The sequence below is a fragment of the Schistocerca americana genome, chromosome 11 (assembly GCF_021461395.2).
Source record: "Schistocerca americana isolate TAMUIC-IGC-003095 chromosome 11, iqSchAmer2.1, whole genome shotgun sequence".
In the NCBI taxonomy this organism is placed as follows: Eukaryota; Metazoa; Arthropoda; class Insecta; order Orthoptera; family Acrididae; genus Schistocerca; species Schistocerca americana.
In genome coordinates this window covers 76,728,909-76,752,508 of record NC_060129.1, presented here as the reverse complement: position 1 = coordinate 76,752,508, position 23,600 = coordinate 76,728,909, and the positions used below count along the sequence as shown (strand labels likewise).

At 43.0% G+C, this 23,600-nt stretch overlaps 1 protein-coding gene across 3 annotated transcripts in view; it reads right to left on the bottom strand.

Annotated features, from left to right (window-relative positions):
- Window positions 1–23,600, bottom strand: part of LOC124553802 (sorting nexin-13-like) — a 419,627-nt gene that overhangs the window by 86,729 nt on the left and 309,298 nt on the right. For all 3 annotated transcript variants that reach the window (XM_047127777.1, XM_047127778.1, XM_047127779.1), the window contains 2 exons: window positions 18,536–18,681; window positions 2,408–2,659 (listed from right to left, as the gene is read on the bottom strand). In XM_047127777.1, the coding sequence (XP_046983733.1) occupies window positions 2,408–2,659; window positions 18,536–18,681 (398 nt within the window). The remainder of the gene's footprint in view (window positions 1–2,407; window positions 2,660–18,535; window positions 18,682–23,600) is intronic.

Below are 23,600 nucleotides of genomic sequence, written 5' to 3'. Positions count from 1 at the left end.
GCGACAAACAATGCCTGACACAGTACAATAACGCATTTTCAACTTTGAGTGACGTTTAACACCTGTAACAAAGAGAGTGGCACTTATCAATCAAAGCAAAATAAGCAATCGATTCAAACCAGATGAAGCAGGTGGAAAAAATAAGGGTAACCGTATAAATACGAATGGAGCGCCTGGCACATAGCAATAGCTACTTGGTAAAGCTTAACTGCTAAGCTTACGACTCGAACCAAACTACTGTAGCTGTATCTTCATCTATTCGACCTAAATTGTGTCTCACGTTACTATGGACCAACTTTGTTTCGATTTGGAGGTGCGGTCTACAACTTTTCTCTCCCCTTGAATTTCGAGTCTCAAATTTCAGGTGCGGCTTAGATTCGGGAAAATTTTTTTTTTCCTCGATTTCGAGTTTCATTTTTCAGGTGCAGCTTAGATTAAATTCAATGTCAAACTGGAGATCACTATACTAATATTTTTGTGAAAGCATTGCCTAACCAACAATGTAGGAGAGAGGCCGAAAGTGTGCATGTCATCATTGAATATCCAAAGCTGCACACAGAAAAGAGAATATCTAGTGGCTACAACAGCTGTCAAAATAATAAAAACAATATAACTCAGGTTTTACACTAAGGGGTTAAGTATATATTAATGTACCGGGTGATCAAAAAGTCAGTATAAATTTGAAAACTTAATAAGGCACAGAATAAGGTAGATACAGAGGTAAAAATTGACACACATGCTTGTAATGACATGGGGTTTTATGGGGGGGGGGGGGGGGGGGGCAACAAGAGAAACAACAAAGTTCATAAAATGTCTGACAGATGGCGCTGGGCAGCAAAACTTCAGTGACTGTGCATGACAATCGTGTATAAAAGGAGATGTAATGAGAGAGAGAATCAGATGCGCCAGCAGTCGCAGCATGTTGATGTTACCTGAAAAGGCGCTTTTAGTGAAGCTCTATTATCAAAATGGGGAATGTGCTAGTTCAGCATTACGATCTTACCGCCGTAGGAAGGGGATTCGAATGGGTAAAGACCCGGTGACAAATGCAGCTGTGGCGAGAATGATTTTGAAGTTCGAAGCCACGCGTTGTTTAGACGAAAGACCCCGTAGTGGCCGACCGAGCACAAGGCGTAATGCTGCTGAGACACTTCAGGAAGAAATGGAGGCTGTAGCGGGTTCGTCTGTGCACGGGGAAGTTAGCGCTTGTGCAGTCGCACGTCGCACCGGCATTCTGTACACTACTGCTGGGTTGGCACTTAGGCGTACCCTCCGATGCTATTCGTACAAAATCCATCGGCATCATGAACTGTTACCTGGCAATTTAGTGAAGCCAAGGGCATTTGCGTTGTGGGCGTTTCAAAAGATGGCGGAAAGATGACGATTGGTTGAGTAACGTGTTGTGGACCGACGAAGCTCATTTCACGCTCCGAGGGTCTGTCAACGCCCACAACTGCAGAACTTGGGCTACCGAAAATCCTAGAACTATTGTGGAAACTCCACAGCACGACGAGAAAGTTATGGTATGGGTTGGATTTATCACATCTACCATTATCACGCCTTTTTTCTTCGAGGAAATGTGTGATTCTGGTTTTGTAACTGCTACTGTGACGGATGAGAGGTATGCCGATATGTTACAGGATCGCATGATCCCCAGCCTGGCTGATAAACACCTGCTGGAACATCCGATGTTTATGCAGGATGGCGCTCCACCCAATATTGCTAGACGCATGAAAGATCTCTTGTGCGCATCGTTTGGTGATGATCGTGTGCTCAGCCGCCACTTTCGTCATGCTCGGCCTCCCAGGTCCCCAGACCTCAGTCTGTGCGATTTTTGGCTTTGGGGTTACCTGAAGTCGCAAGTGTATCCTGATCGACCAACATCTCTAGGGATGCCGAAAGACGACATCCGACGCAAATACCTCACCATAACTCAGGACATGCTTTACAGATGGTGGACATATTGAGCATTTCCTGTAAAGATCATCATCTTTGCTTTGTCTTATTTTGTTATGCTAATTATTGCTATTCTGATCAGATGAAGCACCATCTGTCGGACATTTTTGGAACTTTCGTATCTTTTTGGTTCTAATAAAACCCCATGTCGATTTGTACCTCTCTATCTACATTATTCCATGATTTATTCAGTTTTCAAATTTATGCTGACTTTTTCATCACTGGTTAGTACTTACCTATTGAAGGTGGAATGTTTAGTACTATTGACAGACTCACGTAAAAGGAAAATTAGTCACATTACCCTCACTTTCGGAACTATAAGTTACTTCCTCGAAGAGGAGAGACGTGTGGGTCAGACAAGAATAAAAACGTAGAGCAAGCCACTTCGAGCTGACGACACGGGGAGTCGGCAGCCAGAGCAGAGCACAGCAGAGCCGCAGCACTCACTCACCGCGTGGGAGACCTGTGCCACCCCCAGGCCGGAGCTGCCCCCACCACCTCCGCTGCCACCCCCGCCGTAGTCCCCCTGCTCGAGGAAGGCGGCCAGCAGGTCGCGCAGCTGCGGGTGCGAGCCCACCACGCCGGGCTGCATCACGATTTGCAGGTAGTCGTTGAGCATCTTCATCCTCTTCTCCAGCACGGCACGCTCCATGTTGTGGAACGTCTTCTTCCCGGGGAACGTCAACTTGCCCAGGTCCCCGTACTGACGACAGTTTGAATTCGCAGCATTACTGTCAAATTCCATGTGCACATAAATCACTTGACTAATGTATAGGAGATTTATCAGTTTAAGTTGTGTAACCGACATCCCAGATACGAGAACAGCCTGACGTGAGGATCTGAAAGACTGGGCACCTACAATTTCTTCATCCTTAGAAGGCTGGAAACAGAGAGCCTGATATCAATTTCCTAAAGCACTATGTTTGTGCTATTGTGGCCCAGATAGACACGAAGCCCACGCCTACTACATTAGTACAAGTTTATATGCCAACTAGCTCTGCAGATGATGAAGAAATTGATGAAATGTACGATGAGATAAAAGAAATTATTCAGGTAGTGAAGGGAGACGAAAATTTAATAGTCATGGGTGACTGGAATTCGAGAGTAGGAAAAGGGAGAGAAGGAAACATAGTAGGTGAATATGTATTGGGTGTAAGAAATGAAAGAGGAAGCCGCCAGGTAGAATTTTGCACAGAGCACAACTTAATATAGCTTACACTTGGTTCAAGAATCATGAAAGAAGGTTGTATACATGGAAGAAGCCTGGAGATACTAGAATGTATCAGATAGATTATATAATGGTAACACGGAGATTTAGGAACCACCTTTTAAATTATAAGACATTTCCAGGGGCAGATGGGGACTCTGACCACAATTTATTGGTTATGAACTGTAGATGAAAACTGAAGAAACTGCAAAAAGGTGGGAATTTAAGGAGATGGGACCTGGATAAACTGACTAAACCAGAGGTTGTACAGAGTTTCAGGGAGAGCATAAGGGAACAATTGACAGGAATGGGGGAAAGAAATACAGTAGAAGAAGAATGGGTAGCTCTGAGGGATGAAGTAGTGAAGGCAGCAGAGGATCAAGTAGGTAAAAAGACGAGGGCTAGTAGAAATCCTTAGGTAACAGACGAGATATTGAATTTAATTGATGAAGGGAGAAAATATAAAACTGCAGTAAATGAAGCAGGCAAAAAGTAATACAAATGTCTCAAAAATGAGATCGACAGGAAGTTCAAAATGGCTAAGCAGGGATGGCTAGAGGACAAATGTAAGGATGTAGAGGCTTACCTCACCAGGGGTAAGAGATATACTGCCCACAGGAAAATTAAAGAGACCTTTGGAGAAAAGAGAACCACTTGTATGAATATCAAGAGCTCAGATGGAATCCCAGTTCTAAGCAAAGAAGGGAAAGCAGAAAGGTAGAAGGAGTATGTAGAGGTTCTATACATGGGCGATGTACTTTAAGACAATATTATGGAAATGGGAGAGCATGTAGATGAAGATGAAATGGGAGATATGATACTTACTGCGTGAAGAGTTTGACAGAGCACTGAAAGACCTGAGTCGAAACAAGGCCCCAGGAATAGACAACATTCCATCAGAACTACTGACGGCCTTGGGAGAGCCAGTCCTGACAAAACTCCACCATCTGGTGAGCAAGATGTGACAGGCAAAATACCTTCAGACTTCAAGAAGAATATAATAATTCCAATCCCAAAGAAAGCGGGTGTTGACACATGTTAAAATTACTGAACCATCAGATTAGTAAGTCACAGCTGGAAAACACTAATGCAAATTCTTTACAGACGAATGGAAAAACTGGTAGAAGCCGACCTCGGCGAAGATCAGTTTGGATTCCGTAGAAAAGTTGGAACATGTGAGGCAATACTGACCTTACGACTTATCTTAGAAGAAAGATTAAGGAAAGGCAAACCTATGTTTCTCACATTTGTAGACTTAGAGAAAGCTTTTGATAATGTTGACTGGAATACTCTCTTTCAAATTCTGAAGGTGGCAGGGGTAAAATACAGGGAGCGAAAAGCTATTTACAATTTGTACAGAAACCAGATAGCAGTTATAAGAGTGGAGGGGCATGAAAGGGATGCAGTGGTTGGTAAGGGAGTGAGACAGGGTTGTAGCCTCTCCCCAACGTTATTCAATCTGTATATTGAGCAAGCAGTGAAGGAAACAAAAGAAAAATTTGGAGTGGGTATTAAAATCCACGGAGAAGAAATAAAAACTTTGAGGTTTGCCAATGACATTGTAATTCTGTCAGAGACAGCAAAGGACTTGGAAGAGCAGTTGAACGGAGTGGACAGTGTCTTGAAAGGAGGATATGAGATGAACATCAACAGAAGCAAAACGAGGATAATGGAATGTAGTCAAATTAAGTCGGGTGATGCTGAGGGAATAAGATTAAGAAATGACACACAAAGTAGTAAATGAGTTTCGCCATTTGGGGAGCAAAATAGCTGATGATGGTCGAAGTAGAAAGGATATAAAATGTAGACTGGCAATGGCAAGGAAAGCATTCCTAAAGAAGAGAAATTTGTTAACATCGAGTATAGATTTAAGTGTCAGGAAGTCGTTTCTGAAGGTATTTGTATGGAGTGTAGCCATGTATGGAGGTGAGACGTGGACGATAAATAGTTTACACAAGAAGAGAATAGAAGCTTTCGAAATGTGGTGCTACAGAAGAATGCTGAAGATTAGATGGGTAGGTCACATAACTAATGTGGAGGTATTGAATAGAATTGGGGAGAAGAGGAGTTTGTGGCACAAGTTCTCTAAAAGAAGGGATCGGTTGATAGGACATGTTCTGAGGCATCAAGGGATCACCAATTTAGTACTGGAGGGCAGCGCGGACGGTAAAAATCGTAGAGGGAGACCAAAAGATGAATACACTAAGCAGATTCAGAAGGATGTAGGTTGCAGTAGGTACTGGGAGATGAAGGAGCTTGCATAGGATAGAGTATCATGGAGAGCTGCATCAAATCAGTCTCAGGACTGAAGACCAGAACAACAACAATAACAACAACAACAACAAAAGCACTATGACAGAATTCCCATAACAAAAAATTTAAAGAATCGCCTTTTAAGATTAGAAGAGTCCCAGATGCTGTCAATTACAAAATATTTTCACTTATTAACACAGTTTTTGATAGCCGAGTGCATAATGGAGCAGACTCACGACTGTAAACTGCCAGCTTCAAATCTCACTGACAGCAAAACTTTTCTTACTTATATTAAAATTTCACTATTTATAAATAAATAGAAATGTCAGTTAACAAATAATGAATAATAATTTTTAATAAAAATAACATCTACTTTTAGTAATTACTTGCACAAAACTGTGGCTGTGGTCATTTAGCTGGTATAGCACTAGATTGCAGCCATGAGGTCTCGGGCTGAATCCCAGAAACAGGACAGGAGGGGGAGGGGAGGATATTTTTCCTCGTTCCAGTTTCTCCGGGATGGCCGCAGCTCGGCTTGGTATAAAATGAGTACCGCGATCTTTCCAGAGAGTAAAAGACAGCCGGATCAATGGGTCTACAACAATCCACTTCCTATTGCTGCAACATAGGAAGGCTCTGCTCTCCCTGGAGACATACCAGTAGCCCAGTCACCAACTTGCCCCGCAGACTTTACCTTTTAATTGCAACAAAATGCCACTATTCACAACAGATTAAACTTGGGTGCAAAAACGCAAAATGTCAAATAGAAAATAAAATGCTTGTTTATTTCTAGAGTTTAAATAATCTTGTCCACGTAGATAATTTTTTTTTTTTTAACACTAACTGCATTTTGTATATGACTTTACCAAACTTTAGTTTATTTGCATACTACCAATAATAGTATGTTATTTTTAGTAAAAAATATGATTAAATATCTGTGATTAACATTTGTACTGGAATTTGAACAGAATTTTTTTTTTAATGTTTGCTACCATCAAAATTTCACACAGTGACTTTACAATGACATGATTGCTACGCTGCACACTCCACTAACGACAACTGTTGTTAACTCACAAATCACTTACACTTAAAATCTTTGAAGATTCATAAAAAAAAACTGCTTTTTAAGGGGATTATCCATTGGGTTCCATTGTGAGATCAAAAAATTAATTTTAAGTTAAACAATTTTTAAGAAATGGCATCATGAAGATAAATTTAGAGCTATTAAAAAATTTGGAGGCCTCATATTACAAAGGACACTTGTTATACACATTCAATCAAAGCCGACACAAAAGTAAAACACCTCATTCACCAGAAACAGCAGAAGTAATATCTGTGTTCAACCAAGGTGACTCTAAAAATTGTAGAGGTGTATACAAAAATCATAATTAGTACAGTTAACAATTTTGGATATTCTCACCGGTGAAGAACAAACCGCATTTAGAAAAGGATGATCAATCACAGACAATGTATTTGCTCGGCAACAGCTAACAGAGAAAAGACAAGAGTATGACCTGCAAATGCACACAGTATTTAACGAAGTGAACAAATACAAAATCTGGGCTATAGTGGAAAGCAATGGATATGCTAGGAAATTAATAAAGGCAGTACAAGGTACATACAAAGGATTAAACATTTTAAGAAATACAGATGAAACAAGAACCAAAGAAATTTTTATAAATAAATGAGTACAACAACTGCAACCAATATCATCCACTCTTTTTAAGACTAGTATTCTAAACTGGAAGCAACACATACAAAAAGGTATTAAAATGTCAAAAGACAGCATATTAATTATTTTAGTTTTTAGTTCATGCAGACAATGACTTACAATGTGCACTGTTATGCTGAAATAGCTCTGTAAACAATACGACACTGAGATTTTTAAAATCAAGATAGAAGTAATGGCTCTCTAGGGCAAAGATATAGTTCACTCAAAAATAATTATTTGGGACAGCAAACAGCAATAAAGACATAGACTTAAAATTTGCTAGATTTGAAATATATGTGGCACCATTTATAATGTGTTTACAAACCACACAAAAAATGAGAATTTTTTTAACTATGGCCCTTGCAGTATTTTTTTTTGTGTGAATGAATGCTAATTACCTGCAAAAAGTGCACAAATGAAATTTCTAAGAACAACAAATGAGTAAAAGGCTACTCAAGAGTTAACCACGTAAAAAATGACACAATCCAACAAGAACCAAAACTAGAGCTATTGAACCTAGAATAACCAAATACAGTAACACTTGGTATGAGTGCATACAAGGAATGTATAGTAAACAATTTCCAAAACCAGCTTGAGCTTATAAGCAGAAGAAGCAATACAGAATCCCTGGCATTGGATGAACAATTATTTATTGTAGGAAAATTTTATGAGAATAACCACAGTAATGTCAGTGTTTGATGTGCACACCTGTCAAAGTTCGCAAAGAAAAGGACACCTAGTGAAGTGTTACGGCATTGTATGTTGTAACACACTAAAGTCCCAGTGATTCTGAAGCCGTCAGATAATCTATGTTCTGGTGCACATCTCTCACCGATTTTCATTGTTGACAGGTCGAAGGCCAGATTTGAATCTATTGGGAATGTTCAGGATGGAAAAAGAAAGGAGTCGGGGTAAAAATCCACAGTCGTTACCGACAACAAGAGGTAGTGTGTATGCACATTCTTAGAGGACTCTGCATTTATAGATGTAAAGAAAATATACTGTCCAGTCACATTAATGTGAACACCTGTCAGAAGTCTGAATACAGGGTGTATACAAGGACAAGGAATAAAAATTCCCGGATTTCCTGGTTAAAAATACACTCTCTCCTGGGTGAAAATACACTTTTTCCGTGTGAAGTGACAGTATACTGTTCCTCGGAACTGTAAAACTTATCAATCCTTTGAATGGTTGTGGTTTTATACATTTATTTATTTCTGAGCCCTTTTGAAAACTAAACTCAGAAAAAAGACCATTTACGCTGTATATTTTTGTATTACGAAAGTATAAATTCGAATTCCACAAAACACCGCATATTACTTTCCAAAGCATTGAAATTGAGATTGCGATGTGCCTTTGCAAGCCAGTCATAGCTCACGTCACAAGATTTCACCAGCCGATATAGTGGATATTCAGAGCTTAGGACACGTGATGTAGTCAGCCAATAGCATTATCACTGTTAAGTAGCGCGTGCACACAAATACAAAAAGTTAATGGTGTATATTAATATGCATAGTGTTGCTACAAGAAAAGCAGAGCTTTCACATATAATATTGGTCTCTACGAATAATAAACTGCAAGAGAAGCTAAACTTTCACATACAATGTTGATCTTTTTTTGCGAGTGTTACATTATAGGATATATCACACAAATGTGCCATGGGCTCAAAACTTTTTCTATATGATCATCCTCAAATATTTGATTTTTAAATGAGAGTCAAATGCTCAGCGATTTAAGAAATTCATCGCACATTCTCGCACTTTCTTCATCATGCGTAAAAGGAAATTTACTTTGAAAGTAATGCTTTTCAATCAATCATTCGCAATTATTTTCCCGGGACCTGTTAGAAAGAGGTTCGTTTCAGCAGTTGACAGCTTGCGCACGCAAGTAAAAATTTTCCGGGTAGCATCTTGCTGCTTGCTTATACAGCTACAGCCACACTTTTGTAGCCAGAAGCGGGAGAAGGTACATGCGCGACTCAACTGCGCACGCCCATGGGTCCGCTGGCAACTGCTCACACGAATCTAATGTAAACAGTTTTGACATCACGCTCATCGGAGGCAATTCATTGTTATGAAGCATTGTGTAGTCTTCCTAAAGCTTTTGACACATTTTTCTACTGGTAGACGCTTGTATGAGCACTGTGTTGTTGTGTACATGGCACATTTCCTTTATTTTATTTTTTTCCCTCATTCATGTTTTATTGCTGCAGTATTATTCTGCAGTAGCGGGATGCAGTAATATCCTTTGTTAGATTATTATTTCTTACCAGTCAAAATTACAAAAAAAATTAACTGCAAACTAAAACAAAACAAAAAGATCCCAGAATTCTAAAAAATTCCCAAGTTTTTCCCGGTTTTCTCCTGGATAAAAAAAATTCCCGGATCTCCCGGTTGTCCCAGGTCGTATACACCCCGGAATAACACCTTTCGCAGTGTGGACTACCGTGAGACGTGCACAAAGAGAGTCAATGAGGTTCCAGAAGTACCGACAGGGACGTGGAGCCGTGTCGACTCCAGTGCTGTGGCCAGCTGCCCCAGATTTCCCGATCGAGGCTCCACGGTGCAAACAGCCCGATCGAGGTGCTCCCACAGGTTACCTACCGGATTTAAATCCGCGAAGTTTGCTGGCCGGTGGAGGGCAGTGAACTTATCCCAGCACTATCCCAACCACGCACGTACACTGCGAGCTGTGCGACACGTCGCACCGTCCTGCCAGTCGACGTCACCGTGTTGAGGATAAACTAACTGCGCGAAGGGCTGAACGTGGTCCCAAAGGATAGACCGATACTCGTGTCGATCCGCTGTGCCTTCCGTAATGACGACATCACCCGGGGAATGCCTCAAAAATGTTTCCCAGACCACAACTCTCCCTCCTGCAGCCCAGACCCTTCCGACAATTATTACAGACATTTCGCACCGTACACGACAGTCGTCTCCCCAACGGAGAATAAGAGGCGATTCGTCCGGAGAGGCCACCTGTCGTCGCTCGGTGGGCATTCGGTTGCAATACCGGTGTGCCGATTCCGGCCCTCGGTGCCGACGAATGGAGTCGGCAAGGGTGTGAGAAACAGGCGGCTGCTGCTGTGCCCCACACATAGCCATGTCTGCCTGTAATGGTACTTGAACTACATAACCATTACGGCACCTCACCTCAACCTCTCGATACCGGCAATATTCTACTGTGTTTCTGTAAAGTAGTTAACAAATTTCTGAGACAACATTCAGATTTGATTTCATTAATGTAGAGGTACTTTGATACATCAATATATTTATATTGCAATGATTTAGTCTTATGTGAATTCTTTCTTTTGTCACTATGATCTTTGACCTACTTGTAACTCTAATTTTTTGGGCACGTAAGCGGTTATTCGAGGTCAAGTCCTGGTCGTCATGTTGAAAAGACACAAATTGTAGTCAGTTTATAAAATGTGAACTTTAACAGTGAGGAAGATATTTTCAAGTATGTTTTATATTGTGAAATGATGTTTTGTGAGTTATGTGATATTGCAACAAAAGTAATAAAAAGAGATTAATCTTCAAGAATGGTTTACGAAACACATCTATAAAACTTTTGAATATCTCAGAATAGCACCTAGGCCTCTTTGCACCCTAGCTCGGAATCACCACCACCTACATTTTGGACGATTGAGCCAGGAGTTCACAACGGGACCAGCGTGGGAAACACGAAAAGATGAGTGCCTAGTTTATCCATTATTTCATTAAATGACTTTATTAACTGTGCTCTTATGACACCTGCCACATAATATAACGTTGTTGCTGCCCAACAATGCAATATTTAGTAGCGTGAGCAACACTACAATCATAATTAATTTTTGACCTCTGTTGTGGTAGGGTTGTTAGATACCGAACGGTCCTCATTGACGATGACGATCGGTTTGTAGGGCGCTCGACAGTGGGGTCATCGGCACCCGTACAAAGTGCCGATTTTTACGTGGCCCAATTTTTGTACACAGCCCGGCCTAACCACTGTCACGAATGGTGATGACGAAATGACGAGGCCAACACAAACACCCAGTCCCCAGGCAGAGAAAATCCTCAACCCGACCAGGAATGAACCCGGGACCCCGTGATCCGGAGGCAGCAGTTCTAGCCACTGGACCACGAGCTGAGGACGAATGATCCTCGAGGAGGCACTGTCATAAGCCCTCTGTTCGTGTTGGCGGTCTGTCGCTCCACAGTTGCACCTCCATTCGCCCGTACACATCTCATCCACATCTACATCTACTCTCCATACTCCGCAACCCAACTGACGGTGTGTGGCAGAGGGTACCTTGAGTACCTCTATCGGTTCTCCCTTCTATTCTCGTCTCGTATTGTTCGTGGAAAGGAGGATTGTCGGTATGCTTCTGTGTGGGGTCTAATCTCTCTGATTTTATCCTCACGGTCTCTTTGCGAGATATACATAGGAGGGAGCAATATACTGCTCGACTCCTCGGTGAAGGTATGTTCTCGAAACTTCAACAAAAGTCCGTACCGAGCTACTGAGCATCTCTCCTGCAGAGTCTTCCACTGGAGTTTATCTATCATCTCCGTAATGCTTTCGCGATTACTAAATGATCCTGTAACGAAGTGCGCTGCTCTCTGTTGGATCTTCTCTATCTCTTCTATCAACCCTATCTGGCACAGATCCCACACTGCTGACCAGTATTTGAGTAGTGGGCAAACAAGCGTACTGTAACCTACTTCCTTTGTTTACGGATTGCATTTCCTTAGGATTCTTCCAATGAATCTCAGTCTGGCATCTGCTTTACAGACGATCAGCTTAATATGATGATTTCATTTTAAATCACTCCTAATGCGTACTCTCAGATAATTTATGGAATTAACTGCTTCCAGTTGCTGACCTGCTATATTGTAGCTAAAAGATAAGGGACCTTTCTTTCTGTGTATTCACAGCACATTACACTTCTCTACATTCAGATTCAATTGCCATTCCCTGCACCATGCGTCAATTCGCTGCAGATCCTTCTGCATTTCAGTACAATTTTCCATTGTTACTGTGGTGTCACCGCCAGACACCACACTTGCTAGGTGGTAGCTTTAAATCGGCCGCGGTCCATTAGTACATGTCGGACCCGCGTGTCGCCACTGTGTGATCGCAGACCGAGCGCCACCACAAGGCAGGTCTCGAGATACGGACTAGCACTCGCCCCAGTTGTACGGACGACGTAGCTAGCCATGCACACTGACGAAGCCTCGCTCATTTGCAGAGCAGATAGTTAGAATAGCCTTCAGCTAAGTCAATGGCTACGACCTAGCAAGGCGCCATTAGTAACATTGCATGTATCTAAAGAGTCTCACTTGTATCGCCACAATCTCCAGATGTACCAAAAGGATGGATTAAAGTCAAGTATTCCAGAAGCTACGTACTTTTCTTTATAGCATTCATTACGTATCCTGTTTCAGACCTCACGCCATCCTGCTTTAGCTTAGCGCGTGCCTTTCGGCTTCCTCACATTATGTCTAGGCTGTCTTGTCTAGACACAACATTTTTGGCGACGAGGCTTAAAAGAGGATTTCGCGTTCGTATTGCTCTAATCTACTTGTGTCATGGCTTCGCCAGATGTACTGTCCGAATTTTATCGCTTGCAGAATCAGCAGACGCAGGCGTTATTGGATGCCCTTGGACAGCTCGTCCAGGGTCAACGTGCACTGCAAAACGATGCGGCCGCCGCCGCTTCATCGCTACCGCAGCCACAACATGCTGTTGCACCCACGTTCCGGCAATTTGACCCAGCTAAGGAAACATGGACGGAGTGGTCACGCCAGTTTGGATTTCATCTCGCCGCCTACAGAATTCAAGGTAACGAGCGGCAGCCTCATTTATTGTCGTGTGTAGGGGTGCAAACGTACCGTGTGATAGTGAAATTATTTCCCCGACGCGACGTAGCAACTCTGTCCTACGAAGAATCAAACCAAGGACACTCAGGCTCGTGGACCTTCACCCATGGACATTCATGTAGTTAATTCCACTTCGTCCAGTGCCACTGTCTCTAACAGTGACTGTGTTCGTCCCACACAAAGTGTGCGTCGACATCGCCGGAAATCACGTCAATTAGCAAGTGATGCTGTACCTGTATCAGTTCAAATTGCACGAGACAGTCGCTCTTGTCGTCAGCAGGACAATAAACTTTTTGTAGATTTGGACTTTAATGGCAAGGTCGTACCATTCCAGCTCGATACCGGAGCTGCAGTTTCATTGCTCAATCATGACACGTACAAACAACTGGGCAAACCTCCGTTGCGTGCCGCAAATGTTCAGTTAAATAGTTATTCAGGTCAGAATATCCCTGTGTTAGGACAGTGCACTCTTCTTGCAACATACAAGGGACAAACAAAACTTGTGTAATTTCACGTTCTTCGTTCTTCTTCTGCAGTGAACTTGTTTGGTTTAGATTTATTTCAATTGTTTAACATGTCTATAGTAAATCAGGTCCTATCAGTGAATCAGACGGTGCCTTCCGCCAGTGTTTCTCGGCTATGTGGAGAATCGCAAACTATTGTTTCCAACAATGGCCCACAATTCATGTCCGCAGAATTTCAGTCATTCTGCCAGGCCAATGGTATTCAACATCTGACATCCGCGCTGTTTTCGCCTCAGTCAAACGGTGCCGCTGAACGATTGGGCCGGACTTTCAAGTCACAGATGTTGAAGTTGAAAGAGTCGCATTCTCGGGAGGACGCATTGTTGCTCTTTTTGTCATCGTATCGCTCTCAGCCCCGAGATGGTCGCTCGCCGGCTGAGTTGCTCCACGGTCGTCCTCATCGAACCTTGATGTCTTTGCTGCACCCGCCGCATCAGGTTCCTGTGCAGCGACAGACTTCTGATTTTGCTCCAGGCGACGTTGTATTCTATCGCAACTATCAAGGTTCACGGCGTTGGCTCGCAGGGCGCATTCTTCACTGCCTCGGCCGCGCGATGTATTTGGTTTTGGGGGCCTCTGGTGAGGTGCGTCGGCATCTCAATCAGCTGCGCCTCTGTCGTCGCACGGGTTCTGCCGCTCCCCGTCTGCTTTCAGCGACATTGCCGTCCGGTCAGCGCCCTGGGGACCCATCTACTGGCTCGCCTCATCCCCAGATGTTACCGACGATGCCTTCCATTTTGCCCCATGGCGACGCGCCGCTACCGCCGCCGCCGCCTGTCCTCCAGCCGGCGCCGCCCGCAGTGGACGCTTCGCTGCAGCCGCCAAGCGCCTCCCTGGGTAACGTGCCGCCGATCGCTTCCCGTGACCAGCTGTCCTCCGCCATGGAACTCTTGCCCGCTCCGGACCACATGACGTCGTCATCGCGCGTCGGATACCCCGACGCAATGGAGGTCGACCCTTTGGCCCCTCCTGTCTCTTCACGGGCGCATACACCACATGTTGACGTGCGCCCTGGACTAGGTTTTCAGGCGTTTCCTAGATCCCCTCGGACCGAATGGCCGGGTGCGGGTGGCACAGCCTCGCCTGTTGTTAGGCTCCCCACCTCATCGCATTCGTCAACATGTGGTCCTCCCCACGGCGGGCAGAAGCCTTATAACACGACCGTTCGCCGATTTGCGGGGGAGGAATGTGGTGTCACCGTCAGACACGACACTTGCTAGGTGGTAGCTTTAAATCGGCCGCGGTCCATTAGTACATGTCGGACCCGCGTGTCGCCACTGTGTGATCGCAGACCGAGCGCCACCACAAGGCAGGTCTCGAGATACGGACTATCACTCGCCCCAGTTGTACGGACGACGTAGCTAGCGATGCACACTGATGAAGCCTCGCTCATTTGCAGAGCAGATAGTTAGAATAGCCTTCAGCTAAGTCAATGGCTACGACCTAGCAAGGCGCCATTAGTAACATTGCATGTATCTAAAGAGTCTCACTTGTATCGCCACAATCTCCAGATGTAACAAAAGGATGGATTAAAGTTAAGTATTCCAGAAGCTACGTACTTTTCTTTATAGCATTCATTACGTATCCTGTTTCAGACCTCACGCTATCCTGCTTTAGCTTAGCGCGTGCCTTTCGGCTTCCTCTCATTGTGTCTAGGCTGTCTTGTCTAGACACAACAGTTACAACCTCTCGATACACCACAGCATCATCTGCAAAAAGCCTCAGTGAACTTCCAATGTCACCCACAAGGTCATTTATGTATATCGTGAATAGCAACGGTCCTACGACACTCCCCTGTGGCACACCTGAAATCACTCTTACTTCGGAAGACTTCTCTCCACTGAGAATGACATGCTGCGTTCTGTTATCTAGAAACTCTTCAATCCAATCACACAATTGGTCTGATAGTCCATATGCTCTTTGTTCATTAAACGACTGTGGGGAACTGTATGGAACGCCTTGCGGAAGTCAAGGAACACCGCATCTACCTGTGAACCCGTGTCTATGGCCCCCTGAGTCTCGTGGACGAATAGCGCGATCTGGGTTTCACACGACCGTCTTTCTCGAAACCCATACTGATTCCTACAGAGTAGATTTCTAGTCTCCAGAAAAGTCATTATACTCGAACATAATACGTGTTCCAAAATTCTACAACTGATCGACGTAGAGATATAGGTCTATAATTCTGGACATCTGTTCGAGGTCCCTTCTTGGAAACGGGGATGACCTGTGCCCTTTTCCAATCCTTTGGATCGCTACGCTCTTCTAGAGACCTACGGTACACCGCTGCAAGAAGGGGTGCAAGTTCCTTCTCTACAGCCACAGTTCACCCCTGTCGTCTACAGTCCATGGTGCAGCACAGCTACCTCGGCACAGGTTTCGGGTAGCGCCACTTTGCCACCGTTTACAAACTTAGCCACTTTGGAAACACTTCCACCTTCAGTCCGAAAGCCGACAATCGTGCACGTTTCGACACCGTATAAATCGCTCCGCTTCGACATGACGACAACTCCACTGTTTTCTGTGTCTGCCCCGACACGTTTTAGATCCTCTCCACAGCGAGTGCAGCCACCTGCAGCCTGTTAGGCTTACTGCACACGGTCGTCATACGTAGGTGGTGGTACTATTAACGTATCTGGACCGTGTATCTTCATTGAAAAATGACAGTATTATCAGGTAAATATTAAACAACTAATAGCATTTAAACGGCAGCTACAAAGTAAAACTCGAGGAGACAGCAGAATTTTTCAAAGTAGCGGCTTCTTTACTAACTTACTCCAATAAGCTCAGATAGCAGAAGCGTAAATAGTGCCAAGTAATGTAGTGTCAGGTTATTGTTAATACAGTATATAGTTTAAATTTTTAGAAGAACTAATGGCTCCAAACTCCCTGATCAGATAGGTGCAAACACTATATTGAGGTTGCAAAAGTCGTGTGCAAGTGTGTAATGGCATGTCAGACTGCTTTCGGACAGAGAGAGGAGGGTAACAGGGAAGTGCATCTTGCCATTATTTTTTACTCCACTTATCGACATGATTGTAAATGAAATTGATGAAATAGGAAATGGTGATCTCAATGCTTTAGTCTTAGCTGATGATGTAGCTATTTGGGGAGAAAAAGAACTGGAGGTACCAGGAGAATCAGATGCTTGGAACTCTAAGTTTAAAGAGTACCAGCTGACAGTAGGCAGGAACAAAACTATCAATGATTACAAGCAGGATATTACATTATCTATCCATTACGAGAATGCTAATGGTTTTCAAATGCCGTGTTAAGTACAGTAATGTGCTGTGTTTTTCGTGTTCCCATATTTTCTCCGTTACCCGTATGATGGATACATCAAATAACTTGGGAGTGCAGTGTCTGTCCCCCGAAGTTCCTCGAATGATTTTTGGTGGTTGCCAACACTCACTGGCAGGGTGGAGCTTTGGGCAGAGAAGTCGGGGGGAGGGGGTGGGGGGGGGCATCTAAGCTTTGAAATGGGGCCAGTGTCAGTTGCCGCAGGCAGCAGTTGGGGCACGGTCGTGTTCCATACAGAGGTATCTACTGCACCACTTCAAACAATGGATCAGTTTTTGGAGCAGCATTATGCAATTGAGATCTGTTTGAAACTGGGAAAAATGAAGCAGAAATGGGAGGAAATGCTTCAGAAACGCTACAATGATGAGACGATGAAAGCCAAACTTTCGTGTGGAAAAAGAGGTTCCGGAAAGGTCGGGAGTCTGTCAATAAGGACACCCACTCGGGACGCCTGTCGACATCTCGACGGATGAGTCGGTGCAAAAAGTGCATCGAGTTGTGGATGTGGACAGGTGGTTAAGTGTTCGGACGAATGTAGAGGAGCGTGGAATACCTGAAACAATCTTTCACTGCACTTTAACTGAGGATCTTCAAAGGAGGAAAGTCCACGCGAAAATGGTGCCGCAAGTCCTGACCTGTGAAATGAAGGAGCAGTTTGTCTACGTACCAGGAACTGCATTAGTGATAGAAAACAGACCCAGAATTTTTTGACAGAGTGATCACAGGGGACTAGACACGGATTTCGGATCCCAAAACAAACCGTCAGATTGGCAAGTAGCACACAAACGTGGAAAAAAAGCAAGATTGAGCAAATTGTGAATCGAGGCAATGCTCACTGTGTTTACAGACATAAACGGTGTGGTTGACAGTGAATTTGTGCCACAAAGACGAATAGTCAACAAGGAGTTTTAATGTGAGGTGTTCAAACAGTTTAGCAACAGGGTTTGACACGTCTGAAAAATATTCACAACAAACCGTCAGTGGATGACGACAACACGTCAAGCGACACAGCACGTACATTTTGGCCACCAAGACAGAGACAGTGTGTTGGTGGCCAAAATGTACGCGGCAACACTGCCCCGATTTCCATAGAGCCCCAATCTTTTTGTTCCCAAGGATCTAAAGAATCCTAAAAGGAACTTGGCACGGGACACTGGAGGCAGTAGAAGCAGCTTTCGTAACTGCGCTGAAAGAGATTCCCACTGATGACTTCACGGATTGGGTGAAGCACTGGCAGTGGTGTATGCAAGCAGGGGGAGAATACTTTGAAAAGTTCTGGAAAGACTGTACACCGATACTGAATAAATGATTTAAAAAAGATCATTCTGGGAACTTTTGGGACAGACCCTGTACATACCGGATTGAAACAGTGAGAAAAAGAATTTTATGGCCCAACTTTACTAGAAGAAGGCATCGGTTGATGGGATACACTGAGGAATTGTGAATTTGGAAATGAAGGGAACTGTGGAGGGTAAAAATTGTAGTAAGACCAAAGCTTGGCTGCAGTAAGCAGATCCAGAATGATGCAGGCTGCAGTAGTTACTCAGAGACGGAGAGGCTCACACAGGATTGAGCAGCACGGAGAGCTGCAACATACCAGTCTTCAAATCGAAGGGAAAGTCAATGTCCACGAAGTGGGCACGACACTCTGACACAATCGACCACCACGGGATCGCAGGAGCCGAGTAATCGAGCCCACAGCACTCGAGCACCGCCTCACCTTGTCCTTGATCTTGGAGTGCAGCTCGTGGAAGTCCGAGTACCGGCGGTAGACGTGCCACTTGTCGACATGGCCCGTTATCTCGTAGCGTCGGGACACGGACACCGCGTAGATGCCGTACGTCTTGCCGCGGTCATTTACGATGCCTGTCAGATTTAATTTCAGTTAGTCTTACATGGGCTTAAAAATTTTACATCTGAGACACTATTAAATGTACAACAGTAAGCTGTAATCTACGAAAGTAAACTAATTTTTGGAACTGTAAGGTAGAACAAACTGCCTATTAGCTTATGTCTCAGATTCTTCGGCCGACATTCGTCTGACGATTTTACTGACATTTCGCCAGCATGAGTCGCTGGAATTGTCAAAGCTTCATCCTCCATTGCCGTCGGTGAACAGCCACTCGTGCTGGCGAAACGTTAGTAAAATCATCAGACGAATGTCAGCCGAAGACCTGAGACAGAAGCCAATAGGCCTTAACAATTTTGTAAGGTTAAAGTAAGTAGGGCAGGTCTATAATATGACTACAGTATACCATCTGTGTTTTGGACTATTTCAGAACTCTAATTCGAGAGTTCTAAAAGAGAAAAAATAAAAGATAATAAAGCAATTAATACCTGAAGTCTTTATTGGACACTTAATGAGAAATAATTCCGAAAAACTTTAGTATTTGCTACTTAATTATGTACCTGTCTGTCTTTGCAGCTATCGTACGAGGAACAATAGTGCAAACTATATTTAAAAAAAAAAAAAAAAAAAAAAAAAAAAAAAAAAAAAAAAAAAAAAAAAAAAAAAAAAAAAAAAAGCTTAAGCAGATGGCGTTTCCTGATGTGAGCAAAAATCTTACGTACTAACATCAGCATCTTTTGTAATGAACTGTTTTTAGATGGAGAAAACAAGCCAAATAGTATGTGTGTTTCATTAAGACCACTGATGTCATTTTATTTCAATAAAACGCAACTCTTTTGGTGACAAAAATACACATTTCCTTGGAGTTCGCAAGACAGGTTTAAAGTACCTTCACTGATTTCATAAATAACCTAAAAAAAGTAGGCCCTTTGAAAGAAGTGTACAAGGCAAGTAAGAATTGTGTAAACCAACGCTGTAGGTAAGCAGCAATAAAATGTTGGTTCTACTATGTTCGTCATTGTTGGTTATTATCCACTGTGTTATATCTATTATTTTACAGATATTGTGTGGTTTTTCTTTCACGAAATATGTGAGTACAAAGCTTACAAGCTTCCAGTGACTGCCACGATTTTCTTCTTCTTACAAGGGGAGGCCGCCAATTGTGAAATTCAGATTCGACTCATACTGCGCATAATAAAAGCTCATGGCCAGAGGTGTAATGTGGCAAAGCACCGAGACACACTTCTCAGCCGTCGTCGAGAAAATCGACAGTTAAAAGAAACCGTTGTGGTGAAATACTCTCTACGATTAATAGTTTTCTACAGCGTCGTGGCCCAGCGGTAAGCGCTCGGGTTCGCAATCCGAAGGTCGCCGGATCGAATCTTGCGCCATGCAACTTTTTTATTATTATTTTTTTTGTAATTCAAATGTACACACACACACACACACACACACACACACACACACACACACACACACACAGACAGAGAGAGAGAGAGAGAGAGAGAGAGAGAGAGAGAGAGAGAGAGAGAGAGAGAGAGATAGATAATTTTATGCTTGAAATAAATCCAATCCATCGTCCACCACCAATTGTCTTCTCCGATTTTTGCCGATATGATACGATATGCGTGGTATGCATCAAACCTGACGAACGATAGAACAATTTTTCAGAATGTCAATCAGGTGTTTCCCAACAGATAATTTAAAAAAACGCATCGTTTATCAGATGTGCTCGATGTCGTGCTGTTTTCTGTTTTCCATGTTTCTCTGATAAGTATCACTCTGGTTCGTGCGATACTCCAGCTACTTCTGGTCACTAAATGTTAGTTATGTGCGAGTGTATATCGAACTTATCAATAAATTGTATCCACTTGAATATTATTTGTGATATTGTGTTTTATTTCAAGTTATATATATATATATATATATATATTCCACGTGGGAAAAATTATATATAAAAACAAAGATGAGGTGACTTACCGAACGAAAGCGCTGGCAGGTCGATAGACACACAAACAAACACAAACACACACACAAAATTCAAGCTTTCGCAACAAACTGTTGCCTCATCAGGAAAGAGGGTGTGTGTGAGTGTATACCCGTCCTTTTTTCCCCCTAAGGTCTTTCCGCTCCCGGGATTGGAATGACTCCTTACCCTCTCCCTTAAAACCCACATCCTTTCGTCTTTTCCTCTCCTTCCCTCTTTCCTGATGAGGCAACAGTTTGTTGCGAAAGCTTGAATTTTGTGTGTATGTTTGTGTGTCTATCGACCTGCCAGCGCTTTTGTTCGGTAAGTCACCTTATATATATATATATATATATATATATATATATATATATATATATATATATATATATATATATATATATAAAAAAAGAAAGATGATGAAACTTACCAAACAAAAGCGCTGGCAGGTCGATAGACACACAAACAAACACAAACATACACACAAAATTCTAGCTTTCGCAACCAATGGTTGCCTCGTCAGGAAAGAGGGAAGGAGAAGGAAAGACAAAAGGATATGGGTTTTAAGGGAGAGGGTAAGGAGTCATTCCAATCCCGGGAGCGGAAAGACTTACCTTAGGGGGAAAAAAGGACATGTATACACTCGCACACACACACATATCCATCCACACATACACAGACACAAGCAGACATTTGTAAAGGCTCTTTGCCTTGGCCACGACGCTGTAGAAAACTATTAATCGTAGAGAGTATTTCACCGCAACGGTTTCTTTTAACTGTCGATTTTCTCGACGACGGCTGAGAAGTGCGTGTCGGTGCTTTGCCACATTACACCTCTGGCCATGAGCTTTTATTATGGGCAGTATTAGTCAAATCTGAATTTCACAATTGGCGGCCTCCCCTTGTTAGTGTCAATACTTTCTAACATATAAACCACTTTTTAAGTTCCAAAATGTACTAGAACAAATGTACTTGCAGTGAGACAGCCGCAATTACTGAAGTCCATCCCCCCGTGGCCTCTGGCCTGCTGAGGAGCACCGCAGTCCTGTGTCCATGATTTTTCCATTTTATTTTTTTTCCTCTCTTTTCTTTTCTCTTTTTTTTTTTTTTTTTTTTTTTTTTTAAGTTTCCCCAATATATCCCTGATGTGTTTGATATTCCCTGATTACTCTGATTTCCAGAACCTATGGCAATCCTGATGTCAACGTAGCAAGTAGGAGTCCCAGGTTTGAATGCCATTCCAGCACAAATTTTCAACTTTCCCCATTACTTGAAATCAATGCCCGTTCACAGCCAGCGTCTGTAATTCCTTTGTGTCTACTTAAATTTTAACTTCAGAAAACCTATTTTAAAAAAACTAACTTCTATTTTGAAATTTCTTAAACATTCTAGAAGATTATTCTTTTAGAATGTTCCAACACGCAAGCACAGTTATAAACAGGAGAGCTACATGCTACATTAACCTAAGCTCTCTACACTGTTATATTGATTTCAGGCACGCCACTCACTCGTCAGCTGCTCCAGTGACAGTTCTGCCAAACTCTTTGCATGGTGGAGGTGTTTTAGTATCTGTGCAAGTAAATATTGAGAAATCAAAGCAAAATTGTTCTTTTGTATGTTCTGATACGTGCACTGTAATGGAAACAGTTCTGTGAAATTATGGAAAACACTCAGAGAGCAATGTATTACACAAATGTGTGGTGTCTGCCCTTTCAGATGTGACCCAAAGAAGACACGAGCCATTCTTACAATTGGTTCAACTCGATGGGCCACGAATACACCATCTCCAGTGAGGATACAAAATTAAGTTCGACCTCCTGCAGGTATCTCTGAGTAGCGAGCACAGAGGATACGGACGAGGACCGAAGATAGGTGTCACTCGGTGGGAATGTGGGTCAGCCGGAAGGTGTGCCAAGATGAATGAATGAATGAACGAATGAATGAAAATAGCCTGTGATGTCCCATTGAGGGCAAAGGCCTCCTACAAGTAGGGGCAGCAGCTTTTAATAACTCATGCGGTGAGCTGGTCTGTGTAAGAGGGTACCACACTTAATGCACACAACAGATTGAATTACACTTGATCACTCAGTTGTAGTTCTAGTTCTTCCCATTCCTCTCTCTTTCTGGCTATGCCGGTCCGCTGTCTTCCTGCTTATTTTCTAAATACGTCCGACCATTTGTGTCTCCGTCTTCCCGGGAGAGTCTTGGCGATGTAGTGGTCCTATGTGGTAGCTAGTGGTGTGTGGTGTAACTGTCATCTCACCATGTGACCACTCCATTTCCATTTGGTCTCGGTAGTCTGTCACGCTATGTCTAATGTTGTCAACATCTCGTGTATCGAAGTGTTCGATATTCTGTCTTTCAGTTAGATGCTGAGGATCTTCCTCTGCATTTTCCTTTTGCATACCTGTAGAGTGTTTCTCTCTTTGGCTTTGAGGGCCCACATCTGATATCCACATATTAACACTGGAAAAACACCGTTTTCAAGTGCCTCCGTTCTTAGCCCCCTGTTCAGGGTTCTGTCTAGCAATACGAACTTTAAGGCCCAAAAAGCTTACCGAGCTAAGGAAACTCTACGTTTTATTTCTTTTTCCATTTTGTTGTTAAAAGAAATTATTTGGCCTAGGCATGTGTTGTGTGGATACATTAGTTCCGTTCCTTCACGATATATTTGGGTTTTTAATCCATTTGTCATTACTTCCATTTTAGATTTGTTCATTACTTCCGTTTTAGATTTGTTCACTGTGAATCACGCCATCTCGCTTTGTGTGTTAAGCTTCTGCAGTTTCCTTGCAGTTTCTTTCCTTCACGATATATTTGGGTTTCTAATCCATCTGTCATTACTTCCATTTTAAATTTGTTCATTACTTCCGTTTTAGATTTGTTCACTGTGAATCACGCCATCTCGCTTTGTGTGTTAAGCTTCTGCAGTTTCCTTGCAGTTTCTGGTGAAGTGATAAGACGAGACAG